The sequence below is a fragment of the Lontra canadensis genome, unplaced genomic scaffold, assembly GCF_010015895.1.
Source record: "Lontra canadensis isolate GAN:19392208 unplaced genomic scaffold, GSC_riverotter_1.0 scaffold143, whole genome shotgun sequence".
NCBI classification, from domain to species: Eukaryota; Metazoa; Chordata; class Mammalia; order Carnivora; family Mustelidae; genus Lontra; species Lontra canadensis.
In genome coordinates, this window is record NW_022631137.1 from 2,858,007 (window position 1) to 2,883,517 (window position 25,511).

Sequence of the window (25,511 nt, forward strand, 5' to 3'; positions counted from 1 at the left end):
GCCACATTCTACTGGTCAAAGCAAGTCACAGGCCAGCCCAGGTTCAAGAGGAAGGAAATGACTCCACTTCTTAATGGAATGGCTCCCAATCACACTGCAAAAGAGCATTTGTGGGATGTTGCATTCATATTTGGAAACCACCTACCACACACACACATACACACACCCCTTTTTATGCAACCCTCCTTTGAGGTGCATAACTGCCAGCCAGACCTAAGCAATGGAAGAAAGAAATTAGAATTCCTACATGCCAATTCTCTTCTTACTTAACTTCGGTCCATCATAAGCAGTCCCTACTAGAGTCTACATCACTTGAGAATTCATTGATCTTTGGATCCATCAATAAGGATTTGAATCTATAACAACAACCTGTGCACAGGAAGTGATCAGTTCATCTATGTTTTTCCTTTCTGCTGAATCAACCTGAAAGAACTAAAAGGAAACTTTATATTTAAAAAGTTTCTTTAAGTCCCAATAATTACTAGGTTTAACAGGATGCATTCTAGATCCTTACATCACAGACGTCTGTTGTTTTCTCAACCTACCACCCTTCCCTTCTACTGACTCTTGTACCTCTTCCTACTCCAGCCATGTGGCTCTAGTGAAGGCTTCCATGACTTCTATGACCCTGCCCTCTGGTCACAGTTGATTGGTCCAGAGATCTAAACAGGCCAATCAGAGTTCTTTCCCTGGATTAATTTTCCTAACTGGAACCGGAAAATATAGTCATTCTTTGTGATGACAGGAACTCTGGAATGAGGAAAAACAGGAGCTTTTGTGGTCACGTTCCTCACCTTATGGAGAAAACCAGTCCTGAATGAAAGAAAATTAAGGTGATATGCAAACAAAGGCAGACACAGAAATAGAGAGATCTGGTGGTATGTGAGTCCCTGCTTGTGGAACCCGGCTGCATCCCTGCCTTTCTGCAGAATGATTTCAGTGACATGGGAAATCATGCCCCAAAAAACCTGTAGCAGAGCCATGCCCATAGCCCATAGTACTCATCATTCTAGCACTCCATACACTCAAGACTGAAACATCCGTGTTGGCCTCCTTCCCTTCCTTGAATCACTTCCCCACCCCCCTATTAGTGCTCCCTGGGATCACCTCCCAACAAACTACCTGACCTCCATCCTTGTTTCAGGGTCTGCTTCACGGCAAAACCAGTCTAAAACATGGTCCCTCTTCTTACCCAGACTAATAAGAAATGGTTTTTTTGTCACTAGCAACCAAGAGTTCTACCTATTACCTCATTCTGGGATGATTTGCAAAATCTATTTGTAATTCTTCGTCTCCACTCCAGTGACTATGTCTTAAATATACAGATTTCTCTAAAAAGTTTAATGGTATTCTTTCCTTTTTTTTTTTTAAGAGAGGGAGGAGGAAGGGACAGAGGAAGAGGAAGAGAATCTTAAGCAAGCTCCACACCCAGCAGGGAGCTCAACATGGGGCTCCATCTCACAACTGCGAGACCATGACCTTAGCCAAAATCAAGAGTCAGATGATTAACTAATGGAGCCACCCAGGCACCCCAAAAAGTTTAACGGCATTCTTGAAAATTAACAAAGTTTAATGATATCTTTAAGTTTGACACAACACACTGCAATTCTATAACAGTTTCCATGACTAATATATGAACCACACAAAAGAAGGTAAGAACCACAGATGGGTGGGGGAACCTGGGTGGCTCAGTTGGTTAAACGACTGCCCTCAGGTCAGGTCATGATCCTGGAGTTTCAGGATCGAGTCCTGCATCAGGCTCCCTGCTCATCGGGGAGCCTGCTTCTCCCTCTGACCTTTACCCTCTCATGCGCTCTCTCTCACTCTCTCTCTCTCTCAAATAAATAAATAAAATCTTTAGGAACCAGAGATGGCTGCACTTGCAAGAAAAAATGACAGTCAGGATGGTATGGCTGGAAGATGCTTGTGGAACTGAGACACTCAAGCCTCATGTCCCACAGCTGAGTACTAGACAGCTTAAAAACATAGTGACCGAAAGAGATTTACTCTCTCCTCCATATTTCATCCTCCACTCCATCCACAGTGCTCAATAAATATTTGATAAACAAATGATGGATTTATGCTTTCCAAACCAAAACTTACCAAAAAGAAACCAGGCACACTACAATGCTGTGACCATAAGCACCACAGTGACCATAATGAGAATTTTCTGTAGCCAATCACCTCCACCAAATTCTGCTGATTACACCAAATGTGGCACTTCAGGGATGTTTCAGTGGATGTGGCAGACTGTTGCATGACTGCTAACTATTTTTTTCTGTGTTTCCAAAATATAGAGATATATATAGATTGTCCCAAAAAGGGCCTACCTGATTACAATTACACAATTGTATATAATTCCCAAAGGGCCAAATCACTTAGTACAAGTATTCCAGTCACCTTGGAGAATCTACACACCAGGGACTCAAGATTCTCTCCTTGGACAGTCCCAGTTCTGGGATCAAGAGCAACTCTGCTCCAGGTTTGGCCTTCTCAAGAGTAGTATACATTGTTCATAGCCACCAAGGGTATGCAAGGACACAAACTACAGATAACAATGCTTTATTGCCCCTCAATTATCTGTCCCTCCCATATGGTGGAATGCCAAGGAATACCAAGTCAAATTTGTCCAAGTACAAAATAGTATCATTGGCATCATCAGATCAAATAACAAAACTTTCAGGGGCAATTTATCATCACACTACAAGCAATCAACAACTGTTAAGCACTTATACTGCTAGGGACCAACGTAAATGCTTTACCTGCTGCTTTAGCCAGGATAGACTGGGTTATCCCACAGTAACAAATGAACCCCAAAATCCAAATGGCTCAGCAACAAAGGTTGATTTCCAACACTCCATTCTACCATGGATTGGCTAGAGACTATGCTTCTTGTGGCCAATCAGAGACCCAGAATGATGGAAAGCCTATCATCTTTTTTTTTTCAAGATTTTATTTATTTATTTGACAGAGATCACAAGTAGGCAGAGAGGCAGGCAGAGAGAGAGAGGAGGAAGCAGGCTCTCTGTGGAACAGAGAGCCCGATGTGGGGCTCGATCCCAGGACCCTGAGATCATGACCTGAGCTGAAGGCAGAGGCCTTAACCCCCTGAGCCACCCAGGCGCCCCGGAAAGCCTATCATCTTAACACAAGACTTCCAGTTAATGGGGTGGCAGGGGATGACAGACTGAAATGGTTAGGTACCATCCCTAGACAAATGTAGACTGGAAGTAATGCATGTGGCTTCCACTCACAGCACATAGGCTGTAATTACAAAGGGGCTGGGAAATTAGGGGGAGAACATGGATATCCCATTAGCAGTTAACATTCCTACCAATCAATGTACAATATCTCATCAAAGTTTTACAACCTTCAGAAATATATCATTATTCCTTTTTACAGCAGAGAAAACAGAGACTTAGAGGTTAAGGGACTTACGCCAAGGTGTCATAGATAGTAAGTGGCAGAATCAAGATGTGAACCCAAGCTTCAAAACATGCTCAACCTGGAAAGCTTCAAAACACACTCAACCACAATGATGCATACTCATCACAAAATTCTACGCAAATCACTCAAATAGCAAAACATATGCTAATTAATAGGAGAAGCCAAGGTATACAGATAAAAAATAGAGCTCCCCTGACATACCACTTCTTCACCCCGAAGATTCAACCTAAGCAAAAACCTGAAACAGAACTCCAGGCAATTGCAGCAAGGGGGAAATAGGTTATCCACCTGGGTCTGATATCCAGCCTTCAGTACACCTACGTCAAGACAAAAATCTTCCAAAAACTTCCCCTGAATACCTAAGCAGACCTTCAACTCCTGTCCATTGATGACGTCTTTATACAAGGCACAGATCTTTCTAAAAGTGCAAAGGTAAATGTCACCCATGTATCTGCAGGAAGAGGCCAGAGGCAGATGTTGTCATGTCCAGATCAGTGGCTGAGTGACAGTGCTTCCGAAAGGTTAATTCCTCCCAGCCTACAAAACTCGAGTCTAGCACCACCTCCTCCAAAAAACCCTCCCCTATACCCAGCTTCTCCAGGTTGGGACCCTCTACCTCTGCTCCCACATCACTTCTCACGCACATCCCTAGCAGGTCCCTTCTATTGCATGTAAGACTTTACTTGTCTGCCTGTCCCCTGGACTCTGAGCCACCCAAAGGTAACCTCTTCATTTATATTTCTGTGTCTCTTACACCTAGGACTCAAAAAATGTGGGGTGAATGGGCAGATGCTTAAGAGTATTCAAAGCAGGGGCGCCTGGGTGGCTCAGTGGGTTAGGCCGCTGCCTTCGGCTCAGGTGATGATCTCAGGGTCCCGGGATGGAGCCCCGCATGGGGCTCTCTGCTCAGCAGGGAGTCTGCTTCCCCCTCTCTCTCTGCCTGCCTCTCTGTCTACTTGTGATCTCTCTCTGTCAAATAAATAAATAAAATCTTTTAAAAATAATAATAATAATAATAATAATAACAAATAAATAACTACAGTTCCAGCCTCACATCTGTTCTGCGAACTTGAAGTGGTTCCATAGCCTCTCTGAGCTGTTTACTTAGCTACTAAGTAAACACCACCTCATAGATATGTTGCAAAGATTAAGTGGAAAGCAGAGGGTATTCAAACAAATATTCATAGCAGCACTATTCACAACAGGCAAAAGATGGGAAAAACATATATTGATCAGCTGATGAATGAATATATGAAATGCGGCATATCCACACAGTAGAATATTAACAAGCCATGAAAAGGATGAAATGTCGACACATACCACACAGATAAACCTTGAAAACATTATGCTCGGTGAAAGAGGCCGAACACACAAGACTACATACTTTATGATTCCATGCATATGAAATGTCCAGAGGAGGTAAATCCAAGCAAACAAAACATATTAGTGGTTACCAGAGACTAGGTAAGGGAGGGATGAGGAAGGACTGTTAATGGTCATAGGGCTTCCTTTTGATGGGATGAAAAAGTTCCGGAACTAGATAGAGGTAATAACTGCACAACATTGCAATGCACTAAATGTCACTGAATTTGTTCACATCTGAAAGGTTAAAATGGTAATCTTATCTGCATCTAACCACAGTAACTATTTAAAATTCTTATGGAAAATTTCCAACCAATAACCTACCTTAGATTTTTTTTTTTTAATTAAATGGAATTGAGGCACCTGGGTGGCTCAGAGGGTTAAAGCCTCTGCCTTCGGCTCAGGTCATGATCCTTGGGTCCTGGAATCGAGCCCCGCATCGGGCTCTCTGCTCAGCAGGGAGCCTGCTTTCTCTCTCTCTCTCTGCCTGCCTCTCTGCCTACTTGTGATCTCTGTCAAATAAATAAATAAAATCTTTAAAAAAAAGTAAATGGAATAGATAATGTGTATATAGTTCCTGGCCCTCTCAGGTCCTCAATCCATGGTGGCTGCTTTCAGAGTCAAAATGAAAACAATAATTTGTTCTCCCCACAAAAACAGAATATACTGAGCAAAGGAAAACACCAGTCTTTTTCCTCAAATCTTCACAAGAGTGGAATTGACATAAAAGTCCAAAGTATTTCACATGGTTTGATTTCTATTACCATGGTGAAATATGCACAACATAAAATTTACCATTTTTACCATTTTACAGTGTACAGTTCAGGGGCATTAAACGCATTCACAATGTTGTGCATCCATCACCACCATCCGTTTCCAGAACTTTTCATCACGTAAAACATGACATCTTGTTACACTCCAGGTGTTTTAATCCACAACAGAGCTCAGGCACAATTATCAATTTGGACTTTGTTCAACCACAGATAAAAAAGGGAGAAAATGGGAGCATGCCCATGAACTCTGTGATGTGTGGTGCTCGCGGCATGACAGGGCTTGGGGTCCTCACACTGCTGCTGTCTGTCCTGCTGGGCTGGGCCAGCTGCCACCCTGTCCCTGGGAGGAAGAACTTCAACAAGCTTCTGCTGATCTCCTTCGATGGCTTCCGTTGGAACTATGACCAGGATGTGGACACCCCCAACATGGACCGTCTGGCCCGGGAGGGCGTGAAGGCCAAGTACCTCACGCCACCCTTTGTGACAATGACCTCCCCATCCCACTTCACCACCATCTCTGGTAAGTTTCAATCTGTAGCCAGTCCACCAATGCTGGTGGAAGCCCCAGTATCTGTCATTCCCTGAAACAGAGCCCAATCTCAGTCAGCCCTTGGGACACTGAGGCAATTCATGCAACTGGAAGAAGCACTAGCTTAGAATATTATGGTTTCTAAAACCCTGCTGGCTACAGGGCACCAGCCTGCAGAGAGAATCAGGACCATAGCTGCAGCCTCTCCAGGCCCCCTTCCCTGCTCCCCAGGCCCACCCACCCTCCATCCACAGTGGCTAATGTTCCTTCCCAAAACTAAATCATTAAAAGAACTTTATAAAAATAATAAAAAATTAACTTTAGAGAACTAGATTAGATTAGATGACTCCCTGACTTATTATTGAAGAGTTGGAGCAACACCAGTGTTCTATGGGCCTTTTCTGGGGATTTTTTTGTTTGTTTTTGGTTTTTTTTTTTAAAGATTTTATTTATTTATTTATTTGACAGACAGAGATCACAAGTAGGCAGAGAGGCAGGCAAAGACAGAGAGAGGGGGAAGCAGGCTCCCCGCTAAGCAGAGAGCCCGTCGTGGGGCTCAATCCCAGGATGCTGGGATCATGACCTGAGCTGAAGGCAGAGGCTTTAACCCACTGAGCCACCCAGGCATCCCTTTGTTTTTGTTTTTAAAGATTGTATTTCTTTATTTGAGAGAGAGGGAAAGCATGCATGGGGTGGAGGGGCAGAGAGAAAAGGAGAAGCAGACTCCCTGCTCAGCAGGGAGCCTGACATGGGACTTGATCTTAGGACCCCAGGATCATGACCTGAGCTAAAGGTAGACACAACCAACTGAGCCACCCAGGTGCCCCATCAATGTGATCTTTGAAGAGAATTCAAAATTATCTTTCTGTGGCCCAGAAAGTCCCATGACCTGGCCCCTGACACACTCTCCTTTGGCCGCTCTCATCTCTCTTCCCTTCACTTGGTTCTCTCCAGATCACAAAGGTAATTTGCTTATGTCTCCACCCAGCCCCCAACTGCCTCAGGGCCTCTGCCCTCACCAGTCTCCACAGATCACCTGAAGCATGTAGTCCAAATGGGGGAGCTAGACATTAGACAAGAAGATACACTAACAGATCTCATTGCAACTAGGAGAGGCATTGAGAAGGAAGAGGAGAGTTTCTTCAGAAGACAACAAGGGAAACTGACTTGAAATTGGAGGCAGCAAAGTGCTGAGAAGGAACAGTTGAACTGAGAACTGAAAGAGACCTCAGGAGACAAAGAGAAAGGAAAAGTATTCCAGGCAGAGGGAAGGGCATGTTCAAGGTCTCTGTGAGAGGAAGGATTGTGGTCATTCCAGAATCTCAGTTGCCAAAATGCAATGGATTTCACTAAAGTAAGAATAAGAATAGTTTCTGTTCCTCCAACATGGGCCTGAAGCTGGGCATGTGCTAGGTGCTTTGGCTTCTGTATCTCCAGTACAAAAGTACTGCAAAGCAAGTGTTGTCCCCATTCCACAGATGAGAAAACTAAAGCTCAGGCTGAAAAACTCATCAGTCACTTGGCCAAGAAGTGGGCAAGAGGGAAGCCAGGTCTGGAACGAGTGTGTCCCTAGCCACCCAGAACTAAGTTCTGCCCAGCTATGAGCCTGGGATCCACATGGATACTACCTCTCATGGGGTAGGGAATGGTGCCTGGCAGCGTGAGCCTCACTCCTACCCAGAGAACCACTCCCGTGGGGTCCACCGCATCTCCAGGAGCCTCTGAAATGAGACAAAACTGCTGGTATGTTTTTCAGAAGAGGGTTTTATCACTTCCATCAGACTCTCAAAGGGGCCCTTGAATCAGAAACTTAAAAAATAAAGCTGAACAACCACTCAGAGGAATATTTGCTGAGAGAGATTTTCCTATATGTAAACTCTTTGAGAGGCAAGTCATTTGGGAACTATTAGTGCCAGGAAACAGGAACTAAATAGCCCTTTTCTGGAGAAAGTGAGTGCTACTTCCCAGTGGCATTAACTTCATAATACTTAAAAGATCTCCCATGGGCAGATTCTGGGTCCCTGAACACTGAGAATATGATGGGCACAAAATATTATAAGGCATGCCCACCTTTTATTTATTCCCAAAAGGTTTTCAATGAGAAGATATAAACAGTAGAAGCAAATTTTAAAAATTATAAAATCACTATAACTCCTCTCCTACACTCATTGCCAGTGGGGAATAGAAATGGGTACAGTTGCAATGCAGGGTAATTTGGCAACAACTAATACAATCAGGAACATACAAATTTTCTTATTTGGCAATTTCACTTGTAGGACTTTATCCTACAGATATATATCTGCTGGATAAAAAAATATGTACAGTATGTATACGAAGTTATTCATTGCATTGGCATTCGTAACCACAGCAAAAATAGAAACAAGCTAACTAGCCACCCATAAGCAAATGGCTAAATAAAATACCAGACATCCATGGAATGGCAAAATCTGTTACCTTTAAAAGGGAAAATGAGGTAGTTCTTTGTGCCCTGATAGGAAGCTATCTCCAAAATGGATTAAGTGACAAAAGCAGGAGGCAAAGAATGTGTGTGTTTATATGTGTTCATATAATATAAATGTATACATATGTGCATACAATTACTTATAGATGTATAGGACCTCTGGATAAATAAACAAGAAACTAGATATACTGGTTCCTCCAGGAAGGGCATGGGGTGGGAAACTTTGAACTGTAACCCCTGTGTACTCTTTAGATCTTGGACCATGTGAAATGTATTACCTACAAATAACAAAATGCTATACACCAAACAACCTTTTTAATTTGCCCACTGTGGAAAGAACATGTTCTTTTGAACCCTCTATTTATAAGCAGACTTACCATTTATTGAGCAGGTGAACATTCACTCTGCTTCAACTTCAGAAAAGGTTTTTCAACCCCAGCACTATTGACATTTGGGACCAGATTTTTCTCTCATGGGGTAGGGGGAGTATCATGTGCACTGTGGAATGCCAACCTCATCCCTGGCCTGTAAACCCACTAGAGAGATGACCGGAGCACCCCCCTCTTCCCAATGTGACAACCAAAAATGTCTCTAGATACCGCCCAATGTCTGCTCAGGGAGCAAACTGGCCTCCAGCTGAAAACCCCTGCCTTGAATGGTGGAACCTAATACCTGGGTTATGAAAATGCTGAGCAGGTACCATCATCATCAAATCCTTCAATTCTGATAATCGTGATTTGAAGTCAGGACAGTTACACTCTTTACAGGTGAGATATCTGGGTTCAAAGACATACAAATCTTTTCTGGGACAGAGGTAAGATTCTTACCAACCTCTGGATGGTTACAGATGCTGATTTCTCAATCCCTGCCCTCCAGCATGACTATGACCCACCAGTGTCTTTGATTCTAATTATGTAATCATTCCAAACCCCTCTGAATATTGCCCATCCTCATATCTTCTAGGAAAACAAGTATATATCTTGAGTATGTTGTTAATGAAACAAGAGGCCACCCCAGGCCCAATAAAATCCCCAGCATTTGTCTTCAGGAGCTGGGCTCAAACAGACCTTTGTATGACTCCAGTGTGGGAAAGAATCATCCATAATAGAAAAAATAATGGATAAAATTCATGCTGCCAGCACCCAAAGACCTCATCAGATTCTGTGGTATAGGCCCAACACAAAATATGATAAAGGGGGCTCTCTCAGCTCAACAACTAATTAATTGGTATTCTTGCGAACACCTCCCGGCAGTTTAACAGGAAAGAGAGGTGATGAGGAGGAACCTGTCACACGGCTTCACGTCTCAGCTGCAATACGACACACAGCTCCAGCACAGACTCAGGTCCGAGAAGCCATGTGGCCACTCCTCTGAGCTTCCTAGACAGAGATCAAGGGGCAAGGGCCAGGTGGTCTCAGGCAAGGATCAAGGCCAGGAAAAGCCACGTCCCAGGCACAGGGACCCATGAGCATGCCTCCCTAAGACAACTGACTTAGCTGCCCAGGGTCAGGACTGTGGACCTCCTACAGCATCTGCTGCCTTCATCTGGCAGCCAGACCTCCTCATGGCTGGGTGCTGTCAGGTGTGTGGATATCTCAGCTCCCACCCCACAGCCAAGGTCACATGGCCCTCATCAGTTTTCCCTGAGGCTGGTAAAGAAAGTCTTCCTGGAGAGTTTTTTTAAAGGGTTTCCAACATATTCATTCCTTCATTCAACAATTATTATTTGAGCACCCCCTTTGGGACTGTAAGCTGGTACAGTGGCCAACTACACTAAAGTGTTTCCAAGGTCTTGCCACTTAACAGGGCTTGGCCCACGACACAGGCTCACATCCCCTATGTTCCCAGATCCAACAGATCCCACGGATCTTTTGGCGGGGTGGGGGGGTTTGTTTCCTTTTCTCTGTCGCTCTGCAAGGGAGAAAGATGAAGAGCCCTTTCTTGTGGATCCTTCTGCCTTTTTGTTTCCTTTCTCTGACAGTTCAGGGAATCTGACAGGCAAATGTGTTCTCACTCAGCTGTGTCCCCCCAAAACCTTTTTCTGCACCCCAGCTCCTCTATGGGACAGAGCTTAGGAGAAATACCCACAGTCCATGCTTTCTTCCATGGCTTTCTCTCCTTTAAGCAGAGAGGACAAAAGTCCTCAGCAAAAAACTGAGGGAGGGAGGATTTCTTAAATGTCCTACCTTATCAACTCTCCATGTGGGACAATCTGCATCCTTACAAAGAATGTGCATTTTTCCTCCAATTTCTGCAAGAGGTGGAAGGAAGAAAATTTTTCCTCCATTTTCCTCCAATTCCTGCAAGAGGTGGAAGTGGGGCACCTATCTAGGATCAAAGCTCCCAAGTGCAAAGCAAGCCCTGGCTCTGGGAGAAACATTTTCCCTCCAGCTCCCCAACACTGGGCACTGGGCAGGTCTGCATGTTAATCAACTTTGCTCCCTCCCCCAAGAAATGAGTCATTATAAGATAAGATGTTTTTTTCTTCCCATCTGGCTTCATCACCCCCACCCCCAACACACACACACACACACACACACACACACACACACACAGGGGCTTGGCCACAGCTCCTGGAAGTTTCTTGAAATAGAATGACGTATTAGTTTTCTATGGTTGCAGAACCAATTACCACAAACATAATGGCTTAGAACAACACCCATGTATTATCCCTCAGTTTCCTCAGCCTGATGGGGCTTTTGATGAGGGTGTGCAGTCCAGCAGTCCAGTACTCAGTCCGAACAAATCACACCTTCACCCGTGGGGTGGTTCATAGGGCATGGGCTCCCTGTGGATTCAGTAACCACATGTGCAAACAGCCACCTCCCAGCATGCCCCCCCTCTCTCCCTGAACTGTCCCAATTCCCTTCAGATCTCACCAAAATGAAAAGCCATTCTCTGAGGGTTAGCGGTTCATTCTGCTAGTTTAAATCACCAGATTCCTTCTCCCTCTCCAGAAGCCTGTACTTACTGCTCCATCACTGGTAATGACAGCGAACATTTCTGCAATCTCAGTTTTTATTGCAAAGTGATTGAGGACCAGTGAGAATAACTTATGCTGCTGAAACTAAGGAAATCCCACCAAGCAAGTGGTGGGTGGATAGGAAGTCTTATGGTGGCAGCATATATTTTTCTCCCCCAAGGAACCTAATGACAATAAGAAACTATCACCACCATCATTCAGACAAAGGCTATGGAAAATGTAAGCTGTGATATTATAATTTGACAATCTTAAATCTAGTCAAATAGATATAGATCAGAGGTGAAAAGGGGACTCTGGTAATTGGAGGGTGGTTGAGAATAATAAAAGTGAGGTCCTCTCTGCTCAACATTTTCACCTTTCTTGAAAGGGTACTCAGTGATAGGATCATTTTCCCTACCGGGCAGAAATTAAGTCTCTCCTAATTCCAGAACCCCACTAGGGCAGCCCCAAAACCAGAGCCATCATTTTGTAACTCTATAGACTGTGTACAGCACAATTCTAGGGAAGTTATTTTCATGAATGCTATGTGGGTAGTATCACCTAGAGGTGCACAAGGCACAGTTTACACAAATGATAAGTTGCTTACATTCTATCCCAAAATCAATTTGTAAGAGGTAAAAATTCCTCATAGATGTTAAAACCCATCATGAATCCGTGACTCTCCTTCCACCTGAGACAGGAGCAAAGGAAGCATGGCCAAATGTACTTAGATGATCTTTAAGACTAGGGTCGGGTTCTCAAAGTCTCACCACTGACATTTTGGGCCAAATCATTCTTTGTCTTATGGGGGCTGTCCTATGCTTTATAGAGTGTTTAGCAGCATTCTTGGCCTCTGCTCACTAGATGCCAGCAGCATCCCTTCCTCGGTTGTGACAACCAAGTGTCTCCAGACATAGCCACATGTTCCTTGGGGGGGCAAAATCACCCCCTAGTTGAGAAACCTTGGACTAGATGTATAATATACAAATCACATGTTGTAATCAGAGAGCCAAAGGTCACCCACGTGACTCTAACCAGTAAAAAACACAGAGTTTGAAAGAGGTAAAAGAGATAGGTAAAGGAAATTAAATTCCTGCCGCTGGTAACAATACAAGCCCAGTAGATATTGTTGGAAACCTAGTTAGAAGATGCTATAAACCTTAATCAGCTCCCATCCTGCTTCCCCAGAAATAACTCTCCACTGAAAAATTCCTATAAGTCCCAAAACAGTTCCCCCCAAAACACAGATGAACAAAGCAAAGAAACTCACAGATGGAGACAGAAAAGATGTGCTTCCAACATCAGTCATTTCCACAAGAAGGGAAAAATGGAAATAATAGAAAAAAAAGGAAGGCTGGAAAACTAGGATTATTTCCTAACTTGTCATGATGCTAATTTCCAACACGTAGAATGTAGATGTAGATGTTTCAGGACTATGGATTACAAAGGAGAAAGTGTCAGCTCAAACACCACAGCAACTGAGAAAAAAATCGCGACTGCTCCAAATCCCAAGGCCTTAAGTAAGAGAAGTTGGAAACACCTGAAACTGACAGCATGGGTATATTAGTTTCCCATTGCTGCTGTAACAAAAGTACAATAATCTGGGTGGCTTAAAACAACAGAAAGTCTAGAGGCTAGAAGGCCAAAATCAAGGTATCAGTGGGCCATGCTCCCTCCACAGGTTCTAGGGGAGAATCTTTCCTTGCCTCTTCAGCCTCTGGTAGCTGCCAGCATTCCAATTTGTGGCTGCACCATTCCAGTATCTGCCTCCATGGTCACACTGCTTTCTCCTTTTCTCTCTGTGTCCTCTCCTCTTCTGCCTCTTATAAAGGGGTTTAGAGCCAACATGGATAATCTCTTCATGTAATGATTTTCAGGATGATCTCTTCATGTCAAGATCCTTAACTATATCCATGAAGACCTAGTTTCCAAATAAAGCAACATTCACAGGTTCTGGGAATAAGAATATGGACATATAATTTGGTGGGGCAGGGGGTATCATTCAGCCCACTATAGTGGTAAGAGGAGAAAATGAAGTGAGGAAAAAAATGCAGGGGACAGATTCCATTTCTGTGACAGTGGTCAGTAAGGCAGGACAAGAGTAGAACTGTGTGTTAAAAGAGTTCCCAGGTGGAACTTAAGCGCTGCCCACGGATTCCAGCTACTCAAAGAGATAAAGTTTCTGTTTTTGACAGCAGATTAAAGGAAGAGGTGGAAAGTATGAAAGCCCACTCTCTGTTGGCCTAGTTCCTACAGAATCATGCCTCTGCCTTAGGGCCATTCTCAAGTCTTGTTCAAGGATAAAATGATTTATGGATAGCCATAATTAAAAAGCAATGTCAAAAAGAAGCAACAACAGCATTTTTTATTTGCACTTACACACGAGCAAGAGCAGTTTAGTAAAATGGGCATGCTAGGGTTTAATATTCTCTGTCCAAACAAGGGCTGCCATCATGAGTGCTAGTGTTGGAGACAAGCCAATTCTACAGCAGGAATTGATAAGGTTTTAAATTTTGATTGGCTCACCTGTCCTCATTTCAAGTACTTTTGTTATCAAATGGGTGGCACTCTGGGTGTGTAAACTTGAGTAAGTGTGGTTTTGAGCATCAGTGGGGGCTGTTTCCCATTAGTGTCTTGGCTGTGGTTCTCAATGGGCTTGTCAGCTCAAGAACGAAACATTGGGTTGATTTAAGGTGGTTGGTTGACTTGATTTGGCAACTGTTCTTCCTCACTGATTTCATACTAGCTGGTTAACAAGCTATTTTCTTCTTTGGTTTTGGGAATGTGAAATTAATGAATCACAAATCAGAAGGAAAATGAAGATATGCTTATAGTTTATACGGTAGGTTAATTTAAAGGAATTAGTGAATAACACATAGCAGTTCCTCAAATTATTGTTAAATAAATAGATGCGTTAAAGTATATCTACACCCAAGTGGACAACCTGTAAATATACACTGTTACATCTGAAAATTAGGAACAGAGCAAATGTTTGGAAGAGAGGGGGGGGAATGCCCTTATTAAGTTATTGAGTTATGGCATGGTTTCTTTTAATCCCACTAAAATATCTTTTTTCCCAAAAATGACTTCAGACTAAATCAGGCTCTATCTCCTACTTTCTCAGATCATACCTGAACTGGGGCAGAGGTAAGAGGAAGTTTGTTCAATTAAATTCAACAAACATTGTTGAATGTCTAATAAGGGTAAATCCCTATGCTTTGTGCCAGGGAGATACCAGAATAAATGAGCCATAACCTTACTCTTAGGAAGCTTGTAAACTAATGGAAAAAACATATTTGTAGGCAATCATCTGAAATTCAAGAGGAAATGAGATGGATGCTAAGTGGAAAGTATAAGCAGGATGGAATGGCATGAGTGCCATGTGTGCCCAATTCCAATGACACTCCCTGACAGCCCACATCAATGCTGCACAGGCACCCATTTCTCATATGATCTGAATGCCCATGAAGGTTTGCATCTAGACAGGTCTGATCTAGGTCTACAGTCTAAGTCAGGTCAGTCCTGACCTTAGGATAAGGGAATAAAAGGAGTGGTTTTCATCTATCACAAGCCAGGGAATGACCCAGAACAGTGGCAAAAACTGAAAACTTTGCAAGTTCTAGAGCAGGGCTTCTGGGCCAAGAATCCAGGACGGAGATGATGAGAAAAAGCAAGTCATGCACCATCTCAGCCATTTTTTTCATCATCATAATCAAAAAAGGAAAGACCTTCAGCAGTCTTACTGGGTAGATGTCAAACCCTATTTTTAGTGCAAACTTTGGAACTATCTCTCAAGCCATCTAACAATGGCCAAACTGGTCATTTGTCCACAGCAACATAACTGAACAATATTGTTCACTTATTTCCAAGTGCATATCATGGGAGAAGTTTAGGTCATTAACAAAAAAAGCACTAAGCAATCTCAGGCTACATAATCCTTTCAGCGGCATAACTGACAATGGATACAACTGGGGCAGGTAATTATAAAACAACCTCTATCTACTTCTACCCAAGCAATGAACTGCTTAGTTTTAATAGTTAAAAATCATGGCAGATACAGGTGACATTTGAACAATATGGGGGTTAGTGGTGGTAACACAGTCGAATCCATGTATAACTTTTGACTCCCCAAAATTTAACTACTGATAGCCTATCATTGACCAGAAGCCTTACCGATAACACGGATGATTAACACATATTTTATATATTATATTCTATATTCTTACAATAAAGTAAGCTAGACAAAAGAAAATGTTATTAAGAAAATCATAAGTAAGAGAAAATACACTAACAGTACTATAGTGTATTTATCAAAAACAATCTGTTGTATAAGTGCACCCACACAATTCAAGCCCATGTTGTTCAAGGTTGGACTACATTTGCACTTGCCTTCTAGGAGGCTCCAGTGTCACCTCCTCTGTGAAGCCTTCCCTGATCCCTTCTTTTCTGTGTTCTCACTGCACTTTATTCAGCATTTGAGCACTCATCACCAGCTATGTCAGGGAATAACAACCATAAAACACAGAAATCTTTTCACACTAGCTCAAGGGAAAGGACTGCCTGTAAGGCTCTACCAGGCAAAGTCAAGCAAGGGAACCAAACGAGAGACAATGACAAATGGAGTTAGAGTTACAGAGTTAGAGAAACCAGACCTTATGTTTCTGGCTCTCAGAAGCCCAGTATCTTCCAGTCAGCCCCAGGAACTCTCCTTTCTCTGTTTCACTCGCTCACCACCAGCTTTCTCTTTCTGCTCATGGCCCATCATGGTAGGCTTCTCAGAGCCCACCACCAGATGACTAGTCACTTCAGCTCTTGGTTTAAGTCTTGAGAGAGAGAACTGGGTTTCTCACCAACCAAATGAATGTGGGGAGAAGATGCCACATGGTACAAATATGGTGCCTAGACCTGCCTCTCAGCAAGGCCTACAAGTAGGGGAATCCTAAGAGAAGGTGCCTGCTAGCATTGCAGGTACTCCAGAACATGCTCTCTCTTTTTTTAACTCTCTCTCCCCTCTCCCCTAGGCTGTAAATGCCCTGGGACATCAAGGATAATACTTGGCTTAAACGTTTGAGAAAGAGGATTTGGATCCAACACTAGACTTGATGGTTTCCTAAATTCACCCTGCAAGTATCTGGGAAATAAATAAATGTCAGCCTCTGAGAATCAAGAAAAGGGAGTCAAATCTAGCTGGGTTGGTTCCCACACCTGAAAGGCTCAGTTGGGTGAATTTACCCACACTTTGCCATAAATGGCATGGTGTGTGAGTAGGCATTGTACCCTGATTAAAGCATAATTAGCAAGCAGCAGGAATCACGTTCTCTAGGAGAGCTTATCCTACTTCCTTTTTAACTTCCACATCACAGACATTGAAATGACATGGATGACAGACTCTCTCAGAATGGATAAAGCCGGAAAGGACCTTGGAAATCATTAACTCTCTCATTTTATAGGGAGAAAACTAAGTCCCAGGGAGAGAGCAAGTGCTTACAAGAGCCAAAACCAAACCCGGATGTCCCACCTCTGAGAGCAGTCCCCCTTCTGTAGCACTGTACTGTAGTAAGGACTATGTCATCTGACCCAAGTGAAACCAGTTCCTTTGCAGCTACTGGAACCCCAGTCATGGTCAACAGTGTTGCCTTCACGCAGCTTTCCAGCCTGGTAACTGATTGTCTTCAGGGTTGAAAATGCAGTTTTAGTAAAACTGATTGCCACTCCCTGCAGCTGTTCATTTCTTAGCTTTTCCCCTCTTCTGTCTTATTCTACCCACATTCTAGAACTGGTCCTTAACCAGGATAAACAGCTAGAGCAACAGGAAGATGGAACCAAAGGGGCAGTGGAAATTTCTGCTGGGTCATTAGTGGTCCCCAGCTGCTGGCTGGATTTCGAACATGCCTTTAAGTGTCAGGGTGAAAATAACCCAAACACTATGGAGAGTTTCCTTTGTGCAATTACTGGGACTAACCATGCCACAGAATAGAAGGGTCATGCTCCCTGAACTCGTTTTAGGTTAGGTATTTGAAACCTGGGTAATATCTCTTTGAGTGGAAAATGGATTCTGTGATTGGTTTCCAAGCTAGTCTACTTGACTGATATTATAACTGACATCTGGATCCCAGAACCTGGAAGCCAGAATCATTAAGGTCCAGGAGGGGGGAGTTTCTGTGTCCATGGCATCCTCTGCTTCCTCCAATCCCCCCTCGAAATCCTCCTAGTGGCTTTGCTTCCCCAAGATACTGGAGTACTCCAGGTTTTGACAGCTGCCTCTCCCCACTTTGGTCCCTCAGGCGAACTACTGTCAACCCAGATTTTGGAGTAATGGGCAATCTGCTAGAACTAACCCACATGTATGTGTGAATGACTAACAGTTCCTAAAACGATGGTTCTGACATGTCAGTGGGGTATGTCAGGGGCACTAGAACCACCTGGAGAGCTTATGAAATGTAGGCTCCCAGACCTCAGTCAAGAGGTGTGAATTCAGCAAGGGCTAGAGTGGAGACCAGGGAATTTGTGAGGGTTTGTTTGGTTGCTTTTTGTTTTGTTTTGTTTTTGAGAGAGAGGGAGAGGGAGACCAAGTGCAGGCACGAACAGAGGGGAAGGGCAGAGGGAGAAGCAGACTCCCTGCTGAGCAAGGAGCCCCACTCGACTTAGGACTCAATCCTAGGACTCTGAGATCATGACCTGAGCTGAAGGCAGACACCTAACCAACTGAGCCACTCAGGTTCCCCAGGAATTTGTGTTTTTTAACAAGCAGTTCAGTTGATTCTAATGTTGGTGATATAAAATACCATGGATAAACACTAGAAAAGGTGAAGTGCCAGATGTTTGTAAATTCCAGGGTGATTTGCTCTTTACTAGGCAGGAAGAGTCACAAAGAACAGAATCCAGGATTTGCAGGCAACAAAACAAAACAAAACCAAGGCAAAAGCAAGCTACGCCTAGGTGAATTGTCTCCGTGCTTCCATTTTACCTACTATGATATGGCATGGATCAGCCACGAGAAAGCTCCCGCACTATAACAAGGAAATATGCCACAACATGGAGGAACCTGGAAAACATAAAGCTAAGTGAAAGAAACCAGACACAAAAGGTCACATATTGTGAGATTTCATTTCTATGAAATGTCCAGAACAGGTAAAACTATAGAGACAGAAAGAAGATTAGAGGCTAGTAGGAGACAGGGGAGTGACTGCTTGGGTACAGTCTCCTTTTGGGGTGAAGAACGTGCCCTGGAACTAGAAAGAGATGATCACTGCACAACATTGTGACCATACTAAATGCTACTGAATTGTATACTTTAACATGTTAATGGTGGGGCGCCTGGCTGGCTCAGTGGGTTAAAGCCTCTGCCTTCGGCTCAGGTCATGATCCCGGGGTCTTGGGATCGAGCCCTGTGTCCGGCTCTCTGCTCCGCAGGGAGCCTGCTTCCTCTTCTCTCTCTCTGCCTGCCTCTCTACCTACTTGTGATCTCTGTCTGTCAAATAAATAAAACAAATCTTTAAAAAATAAATAAATAAATAAATAAATAAATAAAATGTTAATAGTGAATTTTATGCTCGGTGAAGTTCACCTATTAAAAAAAAAAAAAAAAAAAAAAAGCATGGGCTGTAACCAAGCCTCCTGGGTTCAAAGGCCAGTTCTGCTACATGATCTTGAGCAAACTCTGTGCCTGTTTCCTTAAACGGGGAAATCTCTAAAAGAGGGGCTATAATAGTAGCCACCTCACAGAGTTGTTGGGAGCATTAGATGAGTTAATCCCCCTATAAATTTAGGAAATGTATTGGTTTATGACATGACAGTAAATATGTGCCATGCTTTCATCACACAAACCCTACCTGCTATTATTCAGGCAACCAAGGCCAGGCAGGTTAGGGGCTTATTTAAGTTCACACAGCATGTTCAAAAGCCAAGCTACGGTTGGCACCCAGCTCTCTCGGGCTCTAAGTCCATGCTCTTCCCCTGCTGACCATCCAATTTGATCCCTGACCAGGAATCTTGACCCCAAAGCCCCAATCCCTGACAGCAGCACAACTTCTTTTCAGTGCCCCTAGCATGATCTACCTACAAGACAGAAACACTAAAGCGACAACTGTTTTTGCTTCTTCCCACCTGAAAGCCGTGGCCATCCTAGAGGGACTTTACCCACCATCAGCCTGGCAATGAGTCTGAGCTAGTGGAGAACTTTCCCTTCTTGGTTCCCGTGACCATCAAGTTCTAGTCACAGAATGTCCTGCATTGATTTAACTTGGAAATAGGAGAAATCGTCACTATCTTATTATAATCAGCAGGGTCACCCAGAGGATTCTGTCCCAGCAGGTAAGGAAGTGTACTCAGCTGTCCCCTTGGATCTTTTGGTTCACTCTTTAGAGTGTCCCCCAACACACACTCCTCTTTTCCCTGGTACAATTTAAGACCACAGGTTTTTTTCTATATTGGTTCAATTCTTATGCTTTCAAGAATAATCTAGCTTAGGGTGCCTGGGTGGCTCAGTGGGTTAAGCCACTGCCTTCGGCCCGGGTCATGATCTCAGGGTCCTGGGATTGAGCCCCGCATCGGGCTCTCTGCTCAGCTGGGAGCCTGCTTCCCCCTCTCTCTCTGTCTGCTGCTCTGCCTACCTGTGATCTCTCTCTCTCTCTCTCTCTCTCTGTCAAATAAATAAATAAATAAATCTTAAAAAAAAAAAGAATAATCTAGCTTAATCACATTCTCCAACATCTGCTTTCCGTAAGTAGAGAGAAGTAAGACTATCGCCATTTATGTCTAGAAATCCTTCCTGATTCCGTTGTTTTCCTCAAACAGTATGGGAGTCCTAGGGAAAACCCTGGGATGTTTGCCAAGAATTAGGTCCACTGGATATTTAATACTGAATCAGATCATCACAAGCAGAAGATAAGGAAAATCATCCCACAGGAAATACCCAAATTCTAGGCTCTTACCTTCTAGACACAGAACAACCCAAGTAACCTGACCTCCCCTTGCCCTGCCTTCCCTCCCATATCAGGTTCCACAGCCAATCCCAGCTTCCTCCAGGACTGTGAGGTCTGTTCCAGGAACAGATCCAATCTGGCAGTTGTGAGATACAATTAGCCCTTCCTTTATGCCTACCAACATTTGCACCTCCAGACAACCAAGTCAGAAGCCCCAGGGTAGCCACCCCGAGCAAAAATCCCCCAGAAGAAGTAGGCCGACCAGAAGGGTATTGAGAGAGGTCTTAAGATCACTTTGATAGCCCTGGCAGTATCCATTCACAGAACTTCTCAGTACCTTCCCTCTTTCATTCCCAAGGTCGCTGGATTGAAGATCACGGAGTCATTCACAACATGATGTTTAATACAGAGACACAATGGAAGTACTCCTTCAAAACTACCCAGAACAAGACTGAGTGGTGGGACAATGGTGTTCTCCCCCTCTGGATCACAGCCCAGAGACAGGTACTATCAGAAACCCTGGGTTGGCTTCCAGGGATATCGCCTCTCATGCCTAAGCATATGGGATGAGGGTTGGAAGCTGTGACCTTGAGAAAGTGACTTAACTTCTCTAAACATGTTTCCCTAAATGTGTAATGGGAATAATGATGACGCGCTTATGTAATAGATTTGATGTAAGTATGAAATGAAATATGCATTTAACCATTATCGATGGATGAGTCTCCATGAGGGCAGAGTCTGGCTGAATCGTGATTGTAGCTCCAAGGTTCACCATAGGGTCTGAACTCAGCAGTCCTTTCGTAAATATCTGTTTATACACTTGCCTCAGACGTAAGCATAAAAGCCCTTAAGAATGAAGCTGACCATTTAATGAAGCTTTAGACCATGAAAAGCTCTGAGAACATTCACTTGAAAGGATCCCAGTGGCCATTTACTATTGCTTCAAAAAGGCAGAAATCAGAGCTGCATGTTTAAGTCCCAGCCCCAAAACTGCTGTCAGCTTTGCATTTTCTTAAACAGCTTCCACAGTCATCGCTTCAGAGTAGAATCTTCTCTCCCCAAGACACCAGCCTTTGCTCCAAAGATCCCCTTGCAGTGGAGCTTCATCTCTGTGCTCCAGCATACGGAGTGTGTCCTGCTGCAAGGTGGTGCGCTGTTGCCACTCAGAAGGCAGGCTGTGGACTTGGACTCCTGGAGAAGGATCTGGCCAGCTCTACCTTTCTCCAGCTGCCTGTCCTTGGGCAAAACCCTCCTCCCTGTGCTTGATTTGCCCCACCCATAAAATGCCCATTACGAGGGTTAACTGAGATAATGCATGTAACGTGCTGAAAACTAAATGTTCAAAAACTATTAGTCATTAAAGGAGGCTGAATCATTTTAGCACTTCAGCTGGTCACTACAGCTCTAAGCCAGAACTATCCAATGGAACTTTCTTTGATGATAGACATGTTCAACTGTGCACTGTCGAACATGGAAGCCACTAGCCACACGTGGTTATTGAGCCCTTGAAATGGGACTAGTGAGACTGAGGAACCAAATTTTTAATTGCATTTAATTTTTATTAATTTCAATTTAAATCTAAATAGCACATGTGGTTAAGGACTACCGTACTGGACAGCATAGCTCTAAATGAATCAAAGGGGGTTGTCAGTGACTCTATCTCAGCTTCATTTTTCCCTTAACTGTTATGCTCTAGATTCCTTCCTCTTCTGTCACATTTTTTCACTTTAAGGCAGAAACCATGCAAATAAATTCTGCCCCCTCAAGAAAATAACACTAATAACACCTTCTATGTGCCTAGTACTGATTTAAGTGCTTTACATTTAATAATTTATAACAGTTCTTAAGTAGGTGTTAGGATCATGCCCACTTAACAGGTGAGCAAACTTTTTTGTAACTTCTAAAGTTACAAAGCTAGCAAGAGGCAAAGCTATGATTTTAACTCACTCAGGGTTCAGCAACTCTTAACTATAACATAGTATTACTTCCTTGGCTGAAACATTCAGCCATGGGTTTTTGTTTTTGTTTTTTAAGATTTTATTTATTTATTTGACAGACAGAGATTACAAGTAGGCAGAGAGGCAGGCAGAGAGAGAGGAGGAAGCAGGATCCCTGCTGAGCAGAGAGCCCAATGTGGGGCTCGATCCCAGGACTCTGAGATCATGACCCGAGCCGAAGGCAGAGGCTTTAACCCACTGAGCCACCCAGGCGCCCCCAGCCATGGGTTTTACAGTGAATCACCTATTTGTCCTGCTCCTAGGGAGGTCTGGGCGGTCTTCATTAATTTAGTGTTCAAAACCCAGGGCCTTTCTAGTCTCCTGCTACACTATTTGTTCATTGGCACGAGGTTTCTGATAGCATTCTTTCCTGTAGTTTTTCTTATTCATGGTTCTTGTCTCATTGCCATTTATTTTCAGGACTCTGTTTCCTTCTGCTCAATTCATAATCAGAGTGTTCTTTCTCTTTGCTGAATTCATAAGTGGTTGTGCAAAAACAGGATCTGGTGCAGGGCCAGATGATTGACAAAACGCCATGGGTTTGGCAAGTGAAAATCAAGCTGGTATATCTCATTCTACCACTGACATCTCCTGCCATGGGAAAGGGCCACTGGCCAGCTCCCCGAGGAGCTGGCAGGAAAGCTGCTGCAATCAGAGCAAACCTGTGGCCCTAGGTCAGCCCCGCAGTAACAGCATACCAAATGGCCCTAAATGTCATTCGGGGTCCATCTATATTACCAGGCAGAACTATAATGGAGTGGCCTAACCTCTAACCATCACTGGGAAAATCTATCCTTCTCCAGCTGGGCTTTGTGGAGATGGATGCATTTAATGCATTGATGTGGAGATTGATGCATTCACCTTTAATAGGATTAAAATGTTTTCCTTTCATGACATTAATGCTGCCAGAGTCTAACAAGATACATAAGAATTGACATGCATTGTGGATGATGCCTAAAAGATGGGATTCCTGGCCACCTTTGAGTCCATTATTCACAGTCCAAGAACATATCCACACTCCAGCAGGACTTCAGCAATGGTCAGGGTATGAACAGAGAGGGTCCATTCAAAGCAAGCTCAGATTTTAAATGAGTATGCCTGATAACGGAATATAATTAATGGCTGAAGTGGTTCACCAAGTTCAGAAGTCCTAATCCTCAGAGAAAGGCAGGCAGCCATGACATTAAGACCCAGAAAAACCATAAAAACCTAGGAGCATGTATCACCTTCCTATGGAGGAGCTATAGAGTGTATTAAGGAGTGAAATGGCAGAGGATAATCTGAGTGAGATCCCCATGGCTTCCAAAAGTCTGTATCAGGACCAGGGTAGGCTACAACCAGAAGGGGATTTGGAGAGAAGGTGGGGAGGGCAGCTATGATTTTCACTGTAAGCCGAGTCTCATAGACAATAGCTTCCAAACCTGGAAGAGCTGTGAGCAGGATGGTGCCAGCTGCTTCTGCCTAGAGCATTAATAACAAGATAATTCATTCCAATATTGGCCCAAACCATGTCTTTATTATGCATCGTAAAGGTTCTAAGAATAATGATCTGACCTGTGAAAGGGTGTGGGAGGGAGAGAAAATAGAATCTTGGCCGTCTGGCTCCTTCTGTTCAGTGACTCCTCTAGAGCCCAGAAAAGCAATGAAAACAACTCAGATCAACCTTGACTTCTGAATTTCACATACATAGAGTCCATGTCTTTCCACCTAATCACTTCCTAGAAGGAGGAACTCCTTTCCCTAAACCATACATACTTCCCACCAAAGCACAACCATGACAAAATGTTCGGAGGCCTTCCTAAAACATGTGTACCTTGTGACTATTCACTCTGTCCTAAAAGAAGAGACAAGACAAAACGCAAAACCAAACTGAAACTTCTGTTCTAATGATTAGTTCTGAGGAGTTTGGTGGACTCTACAAAACCAAAGGATTTTGCCTATAGGAAGTACCAACTCTTGTTTTAAAAAAAGCAACTTAAGAGTAATAGCCACATTGATGCAACACTACACTAAGGGAGAATAATGAACCTAATAAAACCAGCGATTCTCCAATTGCTATTGCTACTGGAAACACTGATTATGCTAATTAAAGGGTAGAATAGTAAATACCCACTCTTTTGCATCCAATTAAATGCTCAGATTATTTCTCAGAAGTATTTGTTGAAAATAACACTTTTGATTATCCCAGGTCCCAAATAGAGTCGTGTGTGTGTGTGTACACACACTCAAACATACATTTCTTTCTGGAGCTTCTTCTTTTTTTTTTTTTTTTTTTAAGATTTTATTTATTTATTTGACAGAGAGATCACAAGTAGTCAGGCAGGCAGAGAGAGGAGGAAGCAGGCTCCCTGTGGAGCAGAGAGCCCGATGCGGGGCTCGATCCCAGGACCCTGAGATCATGACCTGAGCCGAAGGCAGAGGCTTTAACCCACTGAGCCACCCAGGTGCCCCTCTTTCTGGAGCTTCTTTCATGAAACAGTTTAACTCTTAAAATCCCTAGTGGGCAAAGTGAAAAAAAAAATCACAGTTTCCTAAGACTACAGCTTCAGATATCTTTAAAGAAGGTGTGTGTTGAGGGCACCTGGGAGCCTCAGTAGGTTAAGCAACTCCCTTCGGCTCAGGTCATGATCCTGGAGTCCCGGGATGGAGTCCCACATCGGGCTTCCTGCTCAGCAGGGAGTCTGCTTCTCCCTCTGACCCTCCCCTTTCTTATGCTCTCTCTCTCTCTCTCATTCTCTCCATCTCTCAAATAAATAAATAAAATCTTTAAAAAAAAAAAAAAAGAAAGAAAGAAAAGAAGGTGTGTGTTGAGAACACAGCACAAGAAAACAATTTCAAGTTAGGAACTTCTGAGATTTAACATGCAAACATCAAGAAGTCAACTGGATATGCACAGCTGCCTAAGTCCCTCATAATGCCAATGTCAGCTTATTCTAGATAATAAAGTAGCCAGTCAAATTATGTTCTACAAAATGTTGAAAGTTTTATCCTTCCAGTCAATTCCATACTTCAGAGCAACGTCAATTTATATTAAGTTAAACAAAGTACCACCGTTA

At 43.5% G+C, this 25,511-nt stretch overlaps 1 protein-coding gene across 1 annotated transcript in view; it reads left to right on the top strand.

Annotated features, from left to right (window-relative positions):
* The first annotated feature begins 5,852 nt into the window (after positions 1-5,852).
* The window catches only part of LOC116858869 (ectonucleotide pyrophosphatase/phosphodiesterase family member 7-like), a 30,567-nt gene continuing 10,908 nt past the window's right edge, over positions 5,853-25,511 (top strand). The window contains exons 1-2 of the mRNA XM_032843804.1: positions 5,853-6,102; positions 20,817-20,962. Coding sequence (XP_032699695.1) covers positions 5,853-6,102; positions 20,817-20,962 — 396 coding nt within the window. The remainder of the gene's footprint in view (positions 6,103-20,816; positions 20,963-25,511) is intronic.